General features: G+C 40.3%; 1 protein-coding gene and 1 long non-coding RNA gene across 2 annotated transcripts in view; one reads left to right on the top strand and one right to left on the bottom strand.

Moving 5' to 3' along the window:
- Nucleotides 1-321: 321 nt before the first annotated feature.
- On the bottom strand, nucleotides 322-1,133 carry LOC134220473 (uncharacterized). The gene is made up of 2 exons (XR_009981918.1): nucleotides 668-1,133; nucleotides 322-575 (listed from the first exon to the last, which is right to left on the bottom strand). It is a non-coding gene; the product is annotated as an uncharacterized LOC134220473 (long non-coding RNA).
- A 185-nt stretch (nucleotides 1,134-1,318) lies between these two features.
- The window catches only part of LOC134220472 (serine-rich adhesin for platelets), a 488,621-nt gene continuing 470,534 nt past the window's right edge, over nucleotides 1,319-19,405 (top strand). The window contains exons 1-2 of the mRNA XM_062699526.1: nucleotides 1,319-1,628; nucleotides 15,076-16,478. Of these exons, the coding sequence (XP_062555510.1) occupies nucleotides 15,165-16,478 (1,314 nt within the window). The 5' untranslated portion in view covers nucleotides 1,319-1,628; nucleotides 15,076-15,164. The remainder of the gene's footprint in view (nucleotides 1,629-15,075; nucleotides 16,479-19,405) is intronic.

Genomic DNA, 19,405 nt, shown 5'->3' with positions numbered 1-19,405 from the left:
GTCCCATTTGACAAAATAAAATTGACAATTTTAATAATATTTTGCTTCTTATATCTTAGGTTACTAATTTACAGCGTATGTTTGTTAGAAAAGTTTTAAAAACATCAAAGCTTTTCAATTCGATCGTACCCCATGAATTGTTATCTAGCTGCTGAAAATAAATCTTGAAGCATTGTACAAATTAATACCAATAACATTTTGCAACACTGTTGGTGACCACTGCTACAGGTAGATCGTCATCGCGCATTGGTCACCATCGGTACTCGAGCGTCATCATCGCGGCTCTGGTTACATCACCACAATAAACAACGCCGTCAATACTTCATGGTTAAGACGTTTTTATTTTATTAACCGTATTTGTTGACTTATTTTTCTCTTTTTACCTTCAAGCATCTCCAGCACGTAGAGTTATTACAGCCGTCTGGCGTGGCAAGCTTCTTCGCCGATATTTGTTTTGGAAGAAGTAGTTGAATGTAGACAGTGCCAGTTGTAGTGCAGTCATTCCAGCAGCTATCTCACAGGCCCCACAGACAGACGAACGAAAGAGAACTGGAATTGTATGATTCTTGAGATTCCTAAAATAGACACGAATGTTCGCGTTATTTGCAATACCGATTATCGAAATTTGAAACAATTGACGGTTTTGTTTTGAAAAAACGATACGTACCATCCGTTTGTGCCTGCGAAACGATGTCGGTTTCAAAGACACTATTACTTATGATCAGTTTTTGGCACACATCCTGCGGTTCGTGTCGTAGCGGGCGGGCGGGCGTAAAATAGTGTCAATCAAAACGCGTGCTCGTTACCTTACTGTGCCCCCAAACCCGTCAGCATCGCGTGGACCGGCGACAAGGTTGTACCGTTTGCGATCCAAATCAGCTGTTTCGCGGAGTTAGCACAGGAGGAATGAACTGATGCATCGCGGTGGAGTTTCATGTGAGTGGTGTGTACGCACTAGCATTCTATTGAATTCGTTTACGCGTCAAGGTGTGGAACACCGCTGCGAGAGTGATCACGAGCCGGGTGATGATTCAACGGTTTCACACGCGGGATGCATCGAGCATCTAGCGAAGTGCGGTTGGGATTGTCATTTGACGAGAACGGTGTTGTTGGCTTTGTTGTTGGAGAAGCTAAGCGATGGTGAATCGAGCTGCAAAGTAGTCAACCAAAACTTTTATCAACCTTACCTTGCGGTGGCGTGATAACGTTTCTGATAAGGGCGGTGAAGAGCCGCGACGATGTGGAAGCCATAGTGGTTTATAGTACGCGATGCTATCAAATGTTCCGAGTTGTGTCTTTTAGTGCTGGTTGAAAGTCAACCTTTCAAGAGAACGAAGAGTGATTGTTTGTGCACGGCGGTCTGCGACTTTACACTTGTGAATTGAAATCGTTTTGGACAACATGAAAGAACGATATCAGCGATGAAGCAACCTTATCGCTAGGTGTGAGAGGGAATGAAATGTGAATGGTTAGTGGCAATAAAATTTTAATCAACACAGCCGTTATAAGCATTGACATATATTTCATGAACCATTCCCTTCCAAATGTTGTATCTCTTCAGCATTCAGTAACCGCGACCCGATATTGCTCTTCATCGAATAAACATACAATCACACGGCGTGAAAAAGGTAAAAAAAAAATCAACAATCAACAAGCACCGCACAAATGAATGGAAGTTGCTCTGTCCATCATGCTCTCCAGGTAGAATGGGTCAACCAGCAAGCCCAGCACGAGCCCAAAACGCCAGTGGTGTATCAATGGACTGCAGCTAGTGGTCGCGCGTGATGACGCGGTCAGCGTAAAAATCCGCAAGAAAGTGTGTGCGATACCACTGCTCGTCGACGGCTGCTTGTTGAAACGCAAATTAGACTGATTCATCGATGCAAGAACAAGTGGATAATTTGTATGAAGATGCAAAACATGCATTTTGAACATTTAAGTCTAATTGATTACTCTCGCAGCTAGCGCATTTGATGAGGCATTCTTGTCATTTTTTCTCAACTTTTTTAGCGATTTCTATCGCAAACTAAGTCTAATCGGGGTTCACTATGATTGTTCCGTTTCTCGTATTCTTATTTTTTTACCAGAAAGATCCTGAAGATCATTCAAGCTTATGTTAAAAAGTTTACAATGGTAACACACATTCATCCAACTAACGGTCTTCCTGCCATTTGTTGTGCTTGCGAAATTTGGAATGCCAGGATTTTTCCCTGCATCATAAAACGTGAGATATGTTACATTATACATAGTTAATTAATAATAATTAATAATATTTTTGGATTCCATTTACCGCTTTTCTTAGCACTCTGCTTTTAACAAAAAGGGGCACGCTGTAAACAAAAAATGAGATTTCAAACGTTAATAGCGCCTTTCTGTCGATATATCAATCGAATCGCAAACTTTCCACCAATTTGCCGTTCTATTGAAACTTTTGATCATATACGTTAAACTATGAAAACTTTCAGTTCTTACCAAACCCAGTAAAAATTTCAGAACCAACCGATCGATCGATCCCGTTCATGAATCCCCAACACGGACATCAGATTGATGTATGTTACAGACCTATTGTCTCACCGGATTGCGATTGAACGTGTTTCGTATCGGACGCGTCCTACTCCTACTCCTTTTTATTCTTATTGGCACATCGACCACCGGTTTCTAAGGTTTCTAAGCCATGTTACCATTATTTCATTGGAATATTATGAGGCCAACAGGCCTCAGAAGGAATGTTGGGAGGCAGTTTCTGGGGTAAATGATGGGCGGTGCGCAAGGGAGTCGGTATTACCTTCACTTGTCGAGTCCGACTCTCCAGTACACTTCTGTGTGATAGCTTGGCCACTACTAAGCACATGTGCTGGGTCGTGCGTAAATGCATTCTCCCTTGTAAAAAAGGCTAACATGATGATACTATTTTAATGCTCCCTTGGGTTGGGAGGCTTCTTGGAGTTAATCGGTTTCATTTCTGCAAGTAAAAATCCGAACAAAAACAACAAAGAATTCTCGCTTAACTTTTCAACAGGACCTAAGTTAAAAAATGTTCATGAGTCAATTTAAATACTGCAATCAATAGCTTTCATGTTGTTCTGTTGATTGCGCTAATCAAATAAATTCATGAAAAAAATGTTACTTAGGTCATTTTGGAAAGTTAAACGAGAATTGCCCTCTAACTATAATAGGTAGCCCGGTAGTGCTGGCAGAAACATTGATTTCTTGCATATGGCTTGTGTTGACCCACAGGTGAATTTCACGTGAAGTTTTCGGACTTCTATGTAGCAACTCCTATTTTACTTTTGGTTTTGGTTCAACCTGCAATTATAAGTTTATTTTAGAAGTGTTTTAGTCAAATGAATCAGATTACTTACAAATTTAGTCCAATTATACAATGAAATTCGCTGTGTGATAATTAGTCTTGGTGACGTTATGTTTGTATACCTAATTTATACAATTTAATCAAAATGCATGTATACAAATTTCCAGTTCAAGTGTACTAAGTATAAGATCAAAAGCAAAATTATTAGAAATAATACGATATTTTTAATTATTATTAATTTTGAATTGCACGTTTCTCTGCACGTTAATATATTATATCAGTCTTGTTTATCGAGCTTTCTCGCTGTTGTTGTTGACTGACAGATCGGTTCAGTGAAACATCTTTCATGCCGTTTCATGCCGTTAACGAGCAACGACACGGAGTTACAATACAGAAGGTGACCAGCATCGCCAATATTCTCCGACCCGTATTGCAGGAATGCTCCTATCAGCTATATCATCATATCAGGAAGTTTGGTACACGGCCATTCGGATTCATACTTGTAGAGAAAGTCTGGACCGATAAACCACCGATAATTTTGATTGAAACACAGACCTTCAGGTATCCAGGAAAGTAACATCGTGGTATCGTCACTTGGTCCAAACCTCGTATTGCCTGCGTGCATTGGCTCCAACGCTTGTTAATGTCTTCTGGAATTTCCTGATCCCAGTCCGCTTTACTCCTCCACACATCTTGACACTTTCCTTGAATAACAAAGGCTGCCACCAAGCCTAGCGGAACAAAAACGCTCATGACAATTCGTAATACTTCGCGTTTTGTTGGTATCTTATGTCCATTCAATGCATTCAACAAACGTTCAATGTCTTCTCGCCAACAAAGCGAAAATACAAATTCGTCTGTTCTAGGTATCCACTGCAAGCCAAGGACTCTTTCAATCGCAGTAACCTTGCTCGACGAAAATATCTTATTTCCATATTCAGGTTTTCCTACGACCCGTTGAACTACGTTCTCTGAATTGGAAAGCCAGTTGCGCAGTTTGGCGTGCACAGTTTTGACCTCTATAGCGATGCGTACGGCTTCTTCCTCTGTATCCCTGCTATCGAGATAATCATCCACATAGTGGTTGTGGATGATGGCGTCGACAGCATCTGGGAACTCGGACCTCCACTCTTCAGCATTGCTATTTTTTTTCTATATTGGGCCGAACAAGGAGAGCGCGTCGACCCAAAGGTTGCTACGTTGATAATGTAAACGTCAATAGGTTTCAATGGATCATCATGCCAGACGAAACATTGGGATTGTTGGTCTCGGGGGTTGATGAGAATTTGGAAAAATATTTCCCGGATGTCACCAACCACAGCTATCTGACGCTGACGAAAACGGTGTAAAACTGATTGGAGCGATGTAAGAAGATCCGGTCCTTTTAGAAGCATTGAGCTAAATGATATTCCTTCAACCTTTGCAGCCGCGCGCGTCCCATACCATACGGATTTTGTCAGGCTTATTCGGGTTCAAGACTAATCCCAATGGAACGAACCAGGTTCTTCGAGAATCAAAGCTATTCATCTCATCCATTGTTGCTTTGCGGATATAGCCTTTCACTGCCAAATCGTTGATGTGTTTTCTCACTTTGACGTACATAATTGAATCAGCTGCCAACTTGCGCTCGAGACATTTCAATTTCCGCTCTGCCATCGGACGACTTTCAGGGAACTCGATATGATCATAACGCCACAGTAGTCCTATTTGGAATTTCCCTGATGCGGTTCGTAGTGTTGTCTTCTTCATTATTTCTCTGGCTCGTCGATCTGCGTCAGCTTCGTCTACTGGTGCAACCTTGACGCCGATACTCTCAACCGAGAAAAAGCTTTCAACCAAATAGTGGAGATCATTTTTGGAAGATTCAGCACAGACGTGCAAAAGTCGGTGTTCTGGTGGATTATCCAAGCCTTCCACGTTGCCGTAGATCCTCCAACCTAACTTCGTCTTCGTTGCAATCGGTTCCCGAGCATGTCTCATTCTTTTCTTCAAAGCCACAATCAAGCCTAAATTATCCACCGTTCGGACCTCCTCCAACATGTTCAACTGTCACCTCTCGTATCCAGTATTCATGACTATGACCCTCTTATACAGTCAATATATTTACTAACATTAACATTTTTTTCATGAATTAATTTGAATAGCGCAATGAACAGAATAACATGAAAGCTATTGATTGCAGTATTCAAATTAATTCATGAAAAAAATGTTACTTAGGTCCTTTTGAAAAGTTAAGCGAGATTTGCTCACCATTTCTTGAAGTAAAGTCGGATTAGAAAGGTGATTATCCATGCCCATCGACATAAGATGACCACACAAATTTTGGACTACGAGGCCGAAGCTGATAATACTTGCCAATATAGGTGCCGGTGTAGATCGTACTTTATGAAACAGACTATTTTCAACCAGATCAGGGCGACCATACAACGTTTGGAGTGTATGCATAACCTAAGGAACGGAAGATGGATGTAACAGTTGGTAGCCGATATTTCCGAGAATACGATGCTAATTTTTTAATCATAGTTAGATTCTCGAATAATTCCATAAAAGCAGAAACTATGATAGCTTAAAACCGAGATTTGTTGTAGAGATAATGCAAAATATCGGGGTGAAAAGTTAGCAACAAAATTGTCTTCTTTTTTGTTGCTGACAAAAATTTTCGGATCTCTGTCATTATTAGGGTAAGACGGTATAATATGCCCCCCCTAAGGCAACTCCTTGATAACTTTTTACTTTTCAACGCAACTTATGCAAACTTTGTGTTATTTGGTAGTCCAGGAAGTCGCAAATGCATTGCCCGTGAGTATTCATATAAAAATATTACAGATAACACGTAATAAAGCTTTTTTGAAAAGTCGCGAAAAAATGGATTTCAACAAGTGCCTGGGCAATACGCCCCAACTTAGCCAAAGACGTTTCATAGCTCTTAATTAGTATTTTATCAATCCCATAATAAAAAGGTTACAACTCCTTATGCGCTTGACATTAAAAAAAACAACATAGGTCCATTTAAGCAGGTGTGAATAACATTTCAATATTTTCCATACAATTTGGAAGCAACTGCTGCAGGCTCGCTGCGCTTGTGTCCAATTGGTAAGGGCATATCGTCCTGCCTACACTGGGGCGTTTTGGCCAGTGAAACATGTTTTCGAAAATCGCTACATTTTTGAAGATGGAAGCAATTTTATATCATATTAACCACTGAGAAAAGTTATTTTGTTGCCCAACTGAGTGTTCCAGTGCAAGTTTTGTGGATAGTATGTCAGAGTCGCTCCAGAATGTTGAGCTAACAAACATAAAAAGTTACATCAAAACTGTAACTTTTTGTATTTTGCTATTATTTTCATTGTGTAATACAAAAATACTTCCACATTCACATAGTATGATGGGTTTACAAATACTTATAGGTACCAACTGATTTTGACCCTTAATTAGTTATAGTTTTCTAGAAATCAAAGAGGGGCGTTTTGGCCAGGTGGGGCGCATTATACCGTCTTACCCTATCTCCAACAAAAACAAAGCTTTATCGTTGGTCCTCTTTTGTCGCTTGTTTCGCATGTGCATCCAAGAAAAATTGATTCCATGATCTTGAGCCATGTGTGCTACTCGGGCACATGGTGTGCTGTACATATTTGTTAGGGTAAACTGAGGTAAAATGAACCCCCGGGGCAAAACGACCTTTTGGTATTTTTGGCGGTTTTTCAAACATATTTCCAAAAATGTGTACTTCTACACAGATAAAAATATGTTGTGATTTTAAATGTATTCCAATGCACATATTTGGAGCATGCAAATAAACGTAACATTCAATCGATCCCACTATTCTTTTAAATCGATATAAATGTAAACAGTGCTTGCTTGTAAAATTCAATTCAATTTAATTGAATATTGAATGCTAATTCGCAATTTTACACGTCGTTGAATTTTCAAAATTATTTGCTGTGTAGATTTACGTAGTTCAAGATCCGAACTACATGCGCTGTAGTAAATATTCTCAAAAAATTACCGAAAATGTCCTCAAAAACGTCAAAGGGTCGTTTTACCACGGGGTGCATATTACCCCAGTTTCCTTTACTTCTCGGCGAATCAAAACTTTTTTTTCACAAGAAAGAATGTATTAACGCACATTGACGACCCAGCACACGTGCTTAGTACAGTCGATTCTCTACATCACGATGTTCTATATCTTTATATCTCTCCCTATGTCGATGGTTTCTTCAGTCCCTTTAATCTACATACATTTGGACTTCCTACATCTCGATAACCACCATATCTCGATATTTCACTATCTCGATGGGTTCTGATCATATTTTGTTTCGGATTTGCTCTCCTTATGTCGATATGTTCAAATGTTTAGACTACTAGACCATCTTTGGACAATAAAAAACAGATCAACAACAGGAAACGGCATTTGTTTTGTTGTCGTTTTTCATAGCAACGACCTTTTTTGGATCTAGTCCCATTTCAATTTTACTTCTATTTCTCGATCACTCTCTATCTATGGTCCTTTCAATATTGAGATGTGGAGAGGCGACTGTAGTTGCCGTCGAATCACGACTACAAAATACGAAGGGTACAGTCAATCAAGCCAAGTTACGGACCATTTAGCCCACCGCTTCATTTTTTTCTAGTCTAGTCTAGTCTACACATACACAGCCATCACTTGGAAGAATCCTGATAAGTGATAGATTCGACTACATCTATCACTTTTCTTGTCATTATTTATGCTAGATGCACATCACAAATGAATCATTTGTTTGAGAAACTGCATAAGTCCATTTTACACTATTTCGAGAAAACAACAAAAAACTGTTTTTGAACAAATTCGCACCGAATCTTTCGATTTCTTCGATACAGATCAATAGTTTTTAGCAATACTCAACACCCTGGGGCACTTTCAGTGCAAAAAATGTAAGCAGTACTCCACAATTGCTCTTCAAAGTACGTAGACATATGTAGTTTCTCAAACATACGAAAAAATTTCATACATTCCTGAACAAAAATTTTTTTTTCGTATTTTTTGCCAGAATTTTTGGACGAGGATTCAGAATATAGAACAATCTCATTTTGGCCAAAAATGTCACATATGCAGTTTCTCAAACAAACGGTTTAAATGTAGCTCAAACATAAAAACGGCCAGGCCTATAGTATACTGTGCAGCATTGTTGAAAATACCGTCCGCATTTGGCGAAAATTTATTCACTGTAGGGCACTGCACGGACGAATCTCTTCCTCTTTCGTCCTTCATGAAATTTGACATTTACTGGCCTTGTTGTTATCTAATTTCATTGCAGTAAGAAACGGACAAAGCAGTCCGTGCAGTGCCCTATAGGCCGATTAGCATAAGCAGCAATAGCATTGTTACGGTGAAGTTCGTAGATTGGACACTAGTGATATTCATGTCTTACTTCTGAGATCTTTATCTAGAATGCTATCAGAAATGAGGAAGGGTAGTGGTCTTAGATTCCAGTCCTAGACAAACATAACAAAAGCATGGAGATTACTACTCCTGGCCACGCCCATCTTCACCGTAGCTAGGAAGAGGAAGGAAGTGTTGATGTGGAGCTTACTTAACGAGAGGTCACCGACTTAGCGAGAACCTTATAAGTACCACGGAGGCGGATAGTGAGGGAGGTACTCGTTGGGTCAGGATTTGAGGTATCTTATTTTTTTGAGGTATCAGCTTATTTCAATATATTTGGCTAAAAAAGCTTTTCTGTAGCTATTTAATTGGCTGATTTAGACCAATTTTACCTACTTGGGTTAGGGTGTCCCTAAAAAAAAAACTTTAATTTTATTTTTCGGAAAGGTTGTCTTCGGGTGACTTTTAAAGAGATCAAAAGTTATAAGCGTTTTCTGTCAAATTAACGTTTTTTTCACAAGTTGATATCGCCGTATAGGGCAGACCAAGAAAATATGTTTACACAGCTCTCTAAAGAGCGATTCATATTCCTAATTATGTCAAAAAATTCGAGATATGTTATTTTTTTATCTCCAGTTTTACCAATTTTACTAATATCATATATTCTCAAGTAAATTGATATAACTCGACAACGGAAAAAGATACAGACGATGTTCTGGTAGCAAAACTTGCAAACGTTTTGCAAAGCCTCAAAAGTCTACATAAGGAAAAACAAAAAAAATAATCAGCGGATCAAAAATATTGTTTTTAGTAAGTAAAATTGCTCTAAGCAAGTGAGTTTAACAGCTACAGGGAAAGTATATATAGCAAAGTTGATTGGAAAAGCTGCGCTACAAATTTGTAAATCACTTTATGTCAACATTCCGCAAAATATAAAATATTTTTTCCTTCACATTTTTATAAACTAGTCCACCTTATTTTTTGATGACTCTATAATAAAGGCCCAAGTATCCAGAACAATTGTGTAGAACAATTTTTAATCTTGCAATACGGTGATAATGATAAAACTTATAAAAAGTATTAAAGCTGCAGATTTTTTATTTTTCATTTTTTACAAATGCACCTTCTGAAGACTTTTGGAGCTTTTTAAGGTGCATGTTTTGCAATAAGAACATCGTCAGTATCTAGTAGGGTGGTCTAACCGGTAGTACCGAAACCGGTAATACCGGTATTACCGGCCGATTTTGGGTACCGAAAATACCGGTATTAGAGACGGAAAATACCGGTATTTTCGGTATTTCAAATTTTGCTGTCAGTCTAAAAATTTCGAATAATTTTCACCTACTTTTATCAGCTCAACTGCCTGTTATCGCATATATGTTTCATATAAACAGGAAATCCAGCAGTGAAGCAGTAAAGAGAATAAAATACAACAATTAAATGCACGAATGAGTAACTTTGCCCAAATAAGCATCATTGACGAAGTTTACGCTACAACAAAAATCGATCAACATCGTCATTAATCATACCTGTTGCTTTATTCTCTTAGCCATCTGTCAAACTGCGAATGACTTTTTCTTCAATGAACAAAGTTGATATCGTCGAGATTTTTCCCGCAATGTATGAAATTGTGAAAAAGGTACGAGCCGTAGTAGTTATTTTCCGGAGACCACATGTGAAAAACGATTTTCTGCCAAAATATGTCCGTTCTGAATTCGGAAAAGAATTTGAATTAGTGGCTGATGCCAAGGCACGCTAAATAATTCAAGCCCTCGAACCTGTTCAAGCTGTTGTGGAACTACTGCTCTGTGAGTTTTGAACTCTATATGAAGCCAACGTGGCATTTCAATTTACGTTGGAACAATTATCAAATCAAGCCACAGAAATTTCTGCCAGTATTTCGATGCTTTTAACTTTTAAGGAATAAATCCAAGAGAGACGATCCAAATACGCCGATCTTTTTCCTTTTTGAATAATTATGCCGTGAAGCAATTAATCAGAAATGATTTTGGCATTTTCTTCGAGGCATCCAGAGCTACTTCGATTAAGCAAGCGTATGGGATCTTGAAGCGTCTTATGATTCCTGATGCGATCGTTGAAACAGAGACAACGATCATACCTGACGATCGGTACGAAGAAGATCCCTCTATGATTTTTTTTCTGGTTTATCGGTTAAAGAACAACTTGTGAAGAGACTGTAGCAGAGTAAAACACTTGCGTTGCTGCTGGCAAATACGTTGACGCCAGGATCCTTGCATACAATCCGTAAGGAATTTTCGTACTATGAATCGGAAGGGATTAAGGGCAAGTATTTGACACTGATTTTTGACAGTCTTGGAACAATTCGTACTACTTCGCTTGAAGCGAGAGAGGGCATTCTCAGTGGTTGTCAACATTGCTGACAAAATCCAATGCGGTTTGGGAGATGAGTCGCTCAGTATGTAATGTCTACTTAAGTTTCGCATTGCCAAGCTCAACAAGCAATGATTTTAACATTTGAAGTTTTTCAACAAATATTGTTTTTTATCCAAAAGTCCAAAACAAACGTTTTTCTTCTACTACCTGAAATTTTTACAAAAACCGGTATTCTACCGGTATTACCGGTATTGACTCCATCAAATACCGAATACCGGTATTTGACAAAAATAGCCAATACCGACCACCCTAGTATCTAGTTATATTATTTTTTTGAATCACATTATTGAAATTGATAAAATTTGAGATAAAAACCCTGATTAATCCACCTAGCGGTATTAGTGCCTTTCTCGCGCAAAAAATACAAAAAATATAATTGAGTATTTTTAGCGTGTTTTGGGCACTGAAAATAATATTTTGGCCATGACTTCTGATCCCATAGTCCAATCTCGCCAATTTTCATTGGAACGGGGGTTCGAATCGCAAGACAAGAACAGGATGCGTTTATCAGGCGGGTGGTGGGAATAGAGAAGGCCGACAAAGGTGCTCAAACCGATGCCTTCTCCTTCTTTGAAGGAGCAACCATGGCCCAAGAGGCGATTGATTTCGCCTTGACAGCCAATGAAGAAAAGACTGCGCCTAACCCGAAACGGCTCAGGCAGCAATCCGGTGAAGGCGCTCAGAGCAAAGCCAAACAACGTGCGACCATAGAGGCCAAGCGTCGTTTGGACGGAGCAGATCGTGGTGCAGAGGAGCCCGAAGGGCGTCGACCCGAGAAGGTGATTTCTCGGCCCCAAAAAGGGGAAAGGCACCAACCAGGCGCAAGTCGCCGGGCTTCAAGAGGGTACCAGCCAGCCTGTGCCATCGGCACAAGGGACCGAAAATCTCTAGCAGCGGATCAGTAGGGCAAAGCGGAAGTCGAACACATCTCGACCCGCAAAGAAAGCTAAAGACAGAGGCGAGGTCTTGTTGGTGAAAACTGATAAAGCAAAGTACGCTGAATTCCTCAAATCGATACGGTGGCCGAAAAGCATTCAGAAGCACCAAGACCGGTGAAATGATCTTGGTTCTGAAACGCGGAGCGCAGGATAGTGGTACTCACTACAGGAAGCTGACCCAAGAGGTCTTGGGTGACGACGCCGAGGTGAGGGCGTGCGGGGCGGAAGTGACCCTCCAGTGCAAGTAACTGGACGAGGTCACGAACGCGGACGACGTCGTCTCTGCCGTCAGAGACCAGTGCGGTACAGAGGTCGACAAGACCTGTCTGGCACCAGACTTGGACTGGAGGGTGGACGAGGGTTACACCCATAGTGATCATCTAGCAATTCGCTTTAAGATCAACTATGGCGTGCAACATCCGAGGTCCGGGAATCCCTGTCAGGTCCGTGGGTGGAGAACCAATCACTTCGACAGCGAAGCTTTCACCGCGGCCTTGGGACTGGAAACCAACACTGAAGGTCTATGCGGGGATGCGTTGGTAGCTGTCTTATAACGCGCGTGTGATGCCACCATGCCGAGGAAAGCCCTGCCGAGAAATGGCAGACGCCCAGTATACTAGTGTAGTTCCGAGATTGCGGCCCTTCGATCAACCTACCTCAAGGCTAGACGAAGGATGCAACGTGCCCGCACCGAGGATGAAAGAGCGGACGGCCGTGAAGTGTTTCGAGCTGCAAAACTGGTCTTTAACAAGGCTATCAAGAGCAGTAAGAAAGCATGTTTCGACAACCTATGCGAAGGAGCCAACGCGAATCCGTGGAGTGACGCCTACAGGATAGTGATGGCCAAGACCAAAGGGAGCTCTTCACCCCCCGAACGGTCCCCGGATAGGTAGGCGAGGATTATCGAGGTACTCTTCCCGTCCCGAGCCACAAGTCTCTGGCCTCCTGCACCGCACGGCAATATGGGTGCGGCCGAAATGGTGGCTCCAGTGACGAACGAAGAGTTACTCGCGGTGGTCGAATTCCTGGTAACGAACAAAGCTCCAGGGCCTGATGGAGTTCCGAACAGCACTCTTAAGGTAGCAATCATAGCAAACCCGAACATGTTCAGGCTAGCTATTCAAAGATACCTAGATGAGTGTAGATTCCCCTAAAGATGGAAAAGACAGAAACTGGTGACGTTGCAAGCAAATCACTCGTGCGAGCGATTGCAGTCACACGTAGCAGCTTGTCACTTTTAGCAAATGTAAGATTTACTCTTATGCAAATATAAAAAAAATTGAAAAACAAATTATTTTCCTTTTTTTTGCAGTGCCCAGTAAATCAGTGAACGATGTAAGTTTGACGAGTGTTATGTCTGTTTGTCCGTGGTATAAGTATTATTGTAATGTGAAGAATATTCGTTTCGAATCAACTTTCTCTTGTACAAATGGTGGTCCTAAAAAGAACTGTACCTGCCGATAGCACTGGCCATATCTGACAATCTATTTGATTATGATTATACTATCGTTTGTATTTCATCAAACTACTGTATGAAGGGCCAAAAATGGGTGGGACGGTTCCATAATCAGAGATAATTATGCGAATCCACGGGATGAATAGAGAATCTTCTTGCAGAAGAAAGTTCGTATATACAATAATATAATTTAGCCCTCGTTTCGTTTCGTTTTTTTATAAACCACTAATAGCAACCAAATCAAAGTCAGAATCTTGCAAGATTTTTTTTAGTTTCGTTAATGGCAGCCAAATCGATGAACCTTATTAAATAAATTTCTGCAGCAACCCGCCACCGACGGATGCCGCCGATTCCGCTACCGACGCCAAGCATTTTTTGTGCATTGAATAAAGTTCTTCACGGATTAACTTTCTCTTGAGAAATTAGAAAAACGCAAGAAAAACAAAAATAAAGCAAAACTAGTTATAGCTGGGAATTTTATCTTTTTTCTGTTTTGCTCATTACATAGATTTTAGTTGTAAAGTATAATCTGGAATACTCTACCAACTTTGAAATTGGTCAACCTGGTTCGTCAAACGGCTCTACACACGCTAAAACATAGCGCCAACTTGTCAATTTTCTAGGGATGGAGTCAATATTGACAAACATGCTTGACCGTATGTATGAGTGTAGTAAGAACTCTCAACCGATTACCTCGCATATTCGATAATTGCCCTTTGCATCAAGAAGTTATTAATGATTTGGTCATTTTAACGAAAAGCTTGCTTTTAAACTAAAACGAAAAGCAATATCGCTACAAGGTGCTTGTCATAAGACGAGTTAGTATGACAAGTGAGGACATTCCACTAAAAAGCTCTAAACTCTTTTCTTAATTACTAGATGAATAGGTCAACTCTCCCTAAATCGATGTTCTGTAGCTCGATATTTTCTATAACTCGATGAAATTCTAAGTCCCTTGAATTTTGCATACTGCGTTACCTTGATTACTCGATATTCTCTAATCGAAGTAATTTCCCAAAGCATTTCCACCTCTTTTTCACTGTTAAATGACCCTAATCCACATTTCTACATGTTATAAAAAGTGTTTAATATTTTGGAAGAAAAATATAAATGTGGTCTCCCCAAATCGATGGTTCCTTCGGTTCACTGTAATTTAAATTTTCATTTTCAAATGAATTCTGCCCAATTTTTGACAATATTGAAACTTGTTAAAAAATCAAATCATATACAAATGTATACAAACAAACGTTTTGGAAATCTTGTCTATAGATTAGAAAGTCTGTAGTGTGAATGACGCTAAAGAATTTCATATACACATCATCAAGATGGTCAAAACAAATGCGCTAAACATGAGAGAAACCGATTCAGCTAACGATAGATAATGCTCTTATCGAGTACAGTCATAAAACTGAAGAGCACTTCATACCAAATAACAAATATTCCATTCTTGAATCAGTCTAGTGTTGATCAACGCGAGTGACATGCTTTGGTTGTTACCTCACTCTTCGTTCCGTGCCTGGCGGCTTCCAGAAACGCTTATGGCACGTTGATGATAAGAAAACTTTTCAGCTAAATTACTCTCAATGTTCAACAGCTGCGTCGGTGTTCGGGAAATTTTATTCGGTGCAAGTTGTTTCTTATGGTGCGAAGCATTTGGAAACAGTGTGTAACTAATTAAAAAACATGAATCGCACCAAAAGCAAAAACCAACGGAAGGCAAACTCAAAACCGGCGAAGGGAAACTCCACCGAGCCGGTTGCCCAAGCTCCCGATCAAAGTGGAACGATGAGTGCGCCTAAAGGCAAAACCAGCCAGCGTAGTGGAAAACCAGGAAGCAAATTTAAAAATGTTACAGCAAAGGTGGACTCTGGTCGCGCGCCTACGGAGCTGAAACCACCAGAATGTAAAAAATCCGCAGAACCAGTAGTTGACCTACCGCAAAAAATGGAACGTTCGAACAGTTTTAGCCTTACGCGTAAACTATCTAAAATCTACAACAAACTCAGTGCAAGTCGCGAAAGTTTGTCGTCCAGCACTGGAGAAGAATCAGCAAAACCGTTTCAGTTTACTCGAAGCCTCAGTTTATCCTCCATTCAGTTGAAGAAGAATTATAGACGCAGTCATAATGAATCAAATCTGGTAAAACTACATGAAGATGCCATTTTAGAGCATGCAGAGCAGAGTGAAGAGCCGCCAGATGTACCTGTCAGAGAGAAAATCCCTGTGAAAGCTGAAGCCCCGAAACTAGAACGTTCAAACAGTATCATCGCTTCCTTCCGACGGAAGATCAGTTTTAGATCCGAAAGCAAATCGAAAATGCCATCGAAATGGAATACCTCCCTGCAAAACCTACGCCAAGAAGATTTTATGGTCAGCTACCATGATCTAAGTTTCGTGGATTACGATCAGTTCAACCAGTACGAGGCTCATCTAGAGCGAAGATTGAGTGCGAGTCAGAGTGATTTGTCCGCAAGGCATACCGTTCCAATGGGTGCTTCCCCAGTTTCTCCTGTTACGGAGGCGTCCAATGTGCCGGTTATCAAACGACGCCAAAAGACAGACCACGATCTGCGACGTAAAACCCTTGTTCGTCATAGTTTCGATTTCGAAAACAACTTAGATCTCGACAAAAATCTGTACAGAAACAGCATCGACGATGAGAAATTAAAATTTCTAAGCAAAATGAATCGAAAATCGTTCCGTTGGAGTGCGAATATCGAACGCGATGTGGACGCTCTCAATCTGGATAGTTTGGATCAGTTGAATGTGTTGAAAAAGCCTTCGGAAGGCCTGCGGCATGCCGCGTCCGCGGAGGGGGCAATCGATGTGTGTGATAGTGGCATGGTGGATGGTGGTGGTGAGGAAAGTGAAATGGTGGAAAAGCCGAATGCTGCACCAGATAGTGTCAGTTTGGGGTATGTGAGTCGCAGTGAGAGTTTAAAGCGCTCGAAATCCTGGAATGACAGCATTACGAGAATCAACAGGCCAATCGAACAGGTGAGTGAATAATATAGGGCTGTTTTGACAAATGCAATACTTTAACCTTCTGGTTGATCATTTTCGCGACAAAACGGATTATAAGATTAAAGAGAAAAAGCCATCGATAAGAAAGGAATGTTATCGTTGGTGATTTCTAACACCGCTTTGATGGGTTTAAATCGTTTGCCCAACAATAAATAAGTTCTTGTGTTTTGACTGCAACATGTTTGTATTTCCAATGACGCGACGGTGCATTACAAAAAGTTGATGAAATGTTCAAGAATATGAATATTGTGGAATAATGAAAATAAGAAGAAAAAAAATGTATTCATTCATTATGGTTTATATCGATCCATGAAACAATATTGATTAAAACACCATTTTATTAACCCTTTCCTTCCCATCATTAACCTCGTGCAAATAGAGGCCCGGTCTCAGCGAGAATTAGTTTTTAGTTTAGTTGCTCCTAGCATGCATACTATCACGGGCTGTTTAGCTATTTTGAACTATTGAAGCAGGCCGCTGAATATTTGGTTCTTATCCAATCTTAAACTTGTCATAAGTTATGTTAGATACGTATATCGACCTCAACAGAGAGGCCGTCCTTAATGTCTCGTGCATGCTCATACTTGGCTAATTAGGGATTCCAAACTTTGGTTGCATCTTGAAGCCCAAGCTAGTGAATTAATGAATTAGAAATTTTCAATATCGATCGGCTTCTTCCAGAATGACCATTCTGAGAACCCCATACAAGCTTTGGTTTTGGATAGAAAAGCCGCGTTGGAACAGGGCTTTGCAATCCAAAATCAAAGTTTGTATGGTGTCCTGGAGATGTTTAGTCCAGAAAGAATTAGTCAGTTTTGAAAAATCTATTTTTTTCCGGACCGCGCTTCAAGATGCAACCAAAAATAAACTGAGGTTTGGGGTCCCTTATGATCGGTAGTTAAGAAATTTTCGAAAAAAAATTGGAACGCGGCTTTGCAATCCAAAACGAAAATTTGTTTGGAGTCCTGGAGATGTTAAGCCCAAAAGGAATTGGTCAGTTTTGAAGAATTTCATTTTATTTTTCTTCGGGGACCGCGCTTCAAGATGCATCAAACAATCAACTAAGTCTGTGGTTCCTTATGATCGACAACATAAAATTAGATTTAGATTTTTTTAAACTGATTAGGGTAATTCGCCAAATGTTGAACGGCTAATTTCTTCGCCTATTGTTGAACGCACGTGCATTTCTTATGGGAGTTCAACAATAGGCGACAAAATTAGCCGTTCAACATTTGGCGGTTTCCCCTAATTCCTTCTGGAATAAACATCTCCAGGACTCCGAACAAACTTTCATTTTTTTTTCCAAAAATTTCTTCACTACCGATCACTACTCAAACCTCAATTAATTTTTGCATGCATCTAGAAGCGCGGTCCGAGAAAGATAAAAATAGATTTTTCAAAACTGATCAATGCCTCCTGGACTAAACTTCATAGGACTCCAAACAAACTTTTGTTTTGGATTGCAAAGCCACGTTCAACCAGATGTAGATGACTGCCAACGGTATGGGCTCCAGAACAATTTAACACTGCAAGTACCGAGCCAAGATTTGTAACGTAAAGTACCAAGCTCGCAAAAAACATGGAACGATAACTTTGAGCACTCGGATCTCAGCCGTTTTTCAACCAAATCTCTTATTTTTTTCAAAGAAAACTGTGGAATGTCAAAAATCGACTACTGAAGACAGATTACATTTTCATGTAACGGCCACTGAGAACCAGCCGGATAGTTCCGTTCCACGCTTTTTGCAGTCTGTTTGTGGCCATCCAGAATGTTGCGTGCAAGTCGTACCACACTGCTTCTATGCAAAATTATATGGAGTAGAAGAATCGTTTGGATGAATCATAGTTCAGCCATGAAAATCTAAGGATTGTTTTTTGACATTTACAATGCAAAAGTGTCGATCCCGGGCAACGCAGGGTCCGATCTGCTAGTAAAGTATAAATAGCTTGTATATAGACCACATCACCTTACATTTCCAACAAGAGTTGTTTACCTCGGGCCACAATAGTATCCAATTGTTCCTTTCAGGAGGCTTCATTTTATGAGCAGAACCAACCTTTGTAATCAATGTAATTGTAACCTTACGTTTAGTAGCATCACGCGAATTCGGAATTCATTCCACCAAAAACTCACTGGATTTTCGTTAAATTTTTCTTCGAGCGTACCTACAGGGGTTAGACAAAAAGGTTGAGATAGGTAAAATTATGTCAAAATTCAAATCAGCATAACGTTGCGTATAATAATCCGAATTTGATAAAACCAGAGCCATCAGAAGCGGACACTCTTCTAGTTTACTGTTCCTCTGCAAAATCTGAGATTGGTCTTTGGCCACCGGAGGTGTTCCGGGTTTTCCGAGAGTATGTTTAAGATGCATTTTTTCCACTGCTTGTCATTTTATGTGACATTTACTTTTATCATGTTTTATGCTTCATCCAAAAACTCGAACTAATATGCCGACCAATGGTGGCTGTAGATCAAGAATCCATCTAAACCATGCAGAGGTATGGCCATTTCCGTAAATACGGTACCGGGAACATGATGAAATGATAACAGATCGGAATAATGACTTTGCGAGACGATGATTACAAAAACATTTCCAGAATGATAGTGTCCACTGCCACCCTTACAGCAGGTTCCATGGGCCTTCCAGGAGGGGCCGGTTTTGGCGCCATCTGGTACCATGCATATATGGGTGCCAAAATTCATGTTTTCCCAAGACGATGAATGTAGGATCTTTATTAAAGATACATTTTGAGGACTGTAAGATTCTCTGGCCAATTTGTAACAGGTTCCGCGTGTTCTGCGGAAGTGACATTTGTTCAGGGAGTATGGCCAATCCCGTACCGTTTTCACGAAAATGGCCATATCTCTGCGTATATCTAACGGATTTTCGATCTGC

This window comes from Armigeres subalbatus, chromosome 3 (genome assembly GCF_024139115.2).
Source record: "Armigeres subalbatus isolate Guangzhou_Male chromosome 3, GZ_Asu_2, whole genome shotgun sequence".
Classification (NCBI taxonomy): Eukaryota; Metazoa; Arthropoda; class Insecta; order Diptera; family Culicidae; genus Armigeres; species Armigeres subalbatus.
Note: the sequence above shows the minus strand (reverse complement) of the source record. Positions and strands in the feature narration are given on the sequence as shown.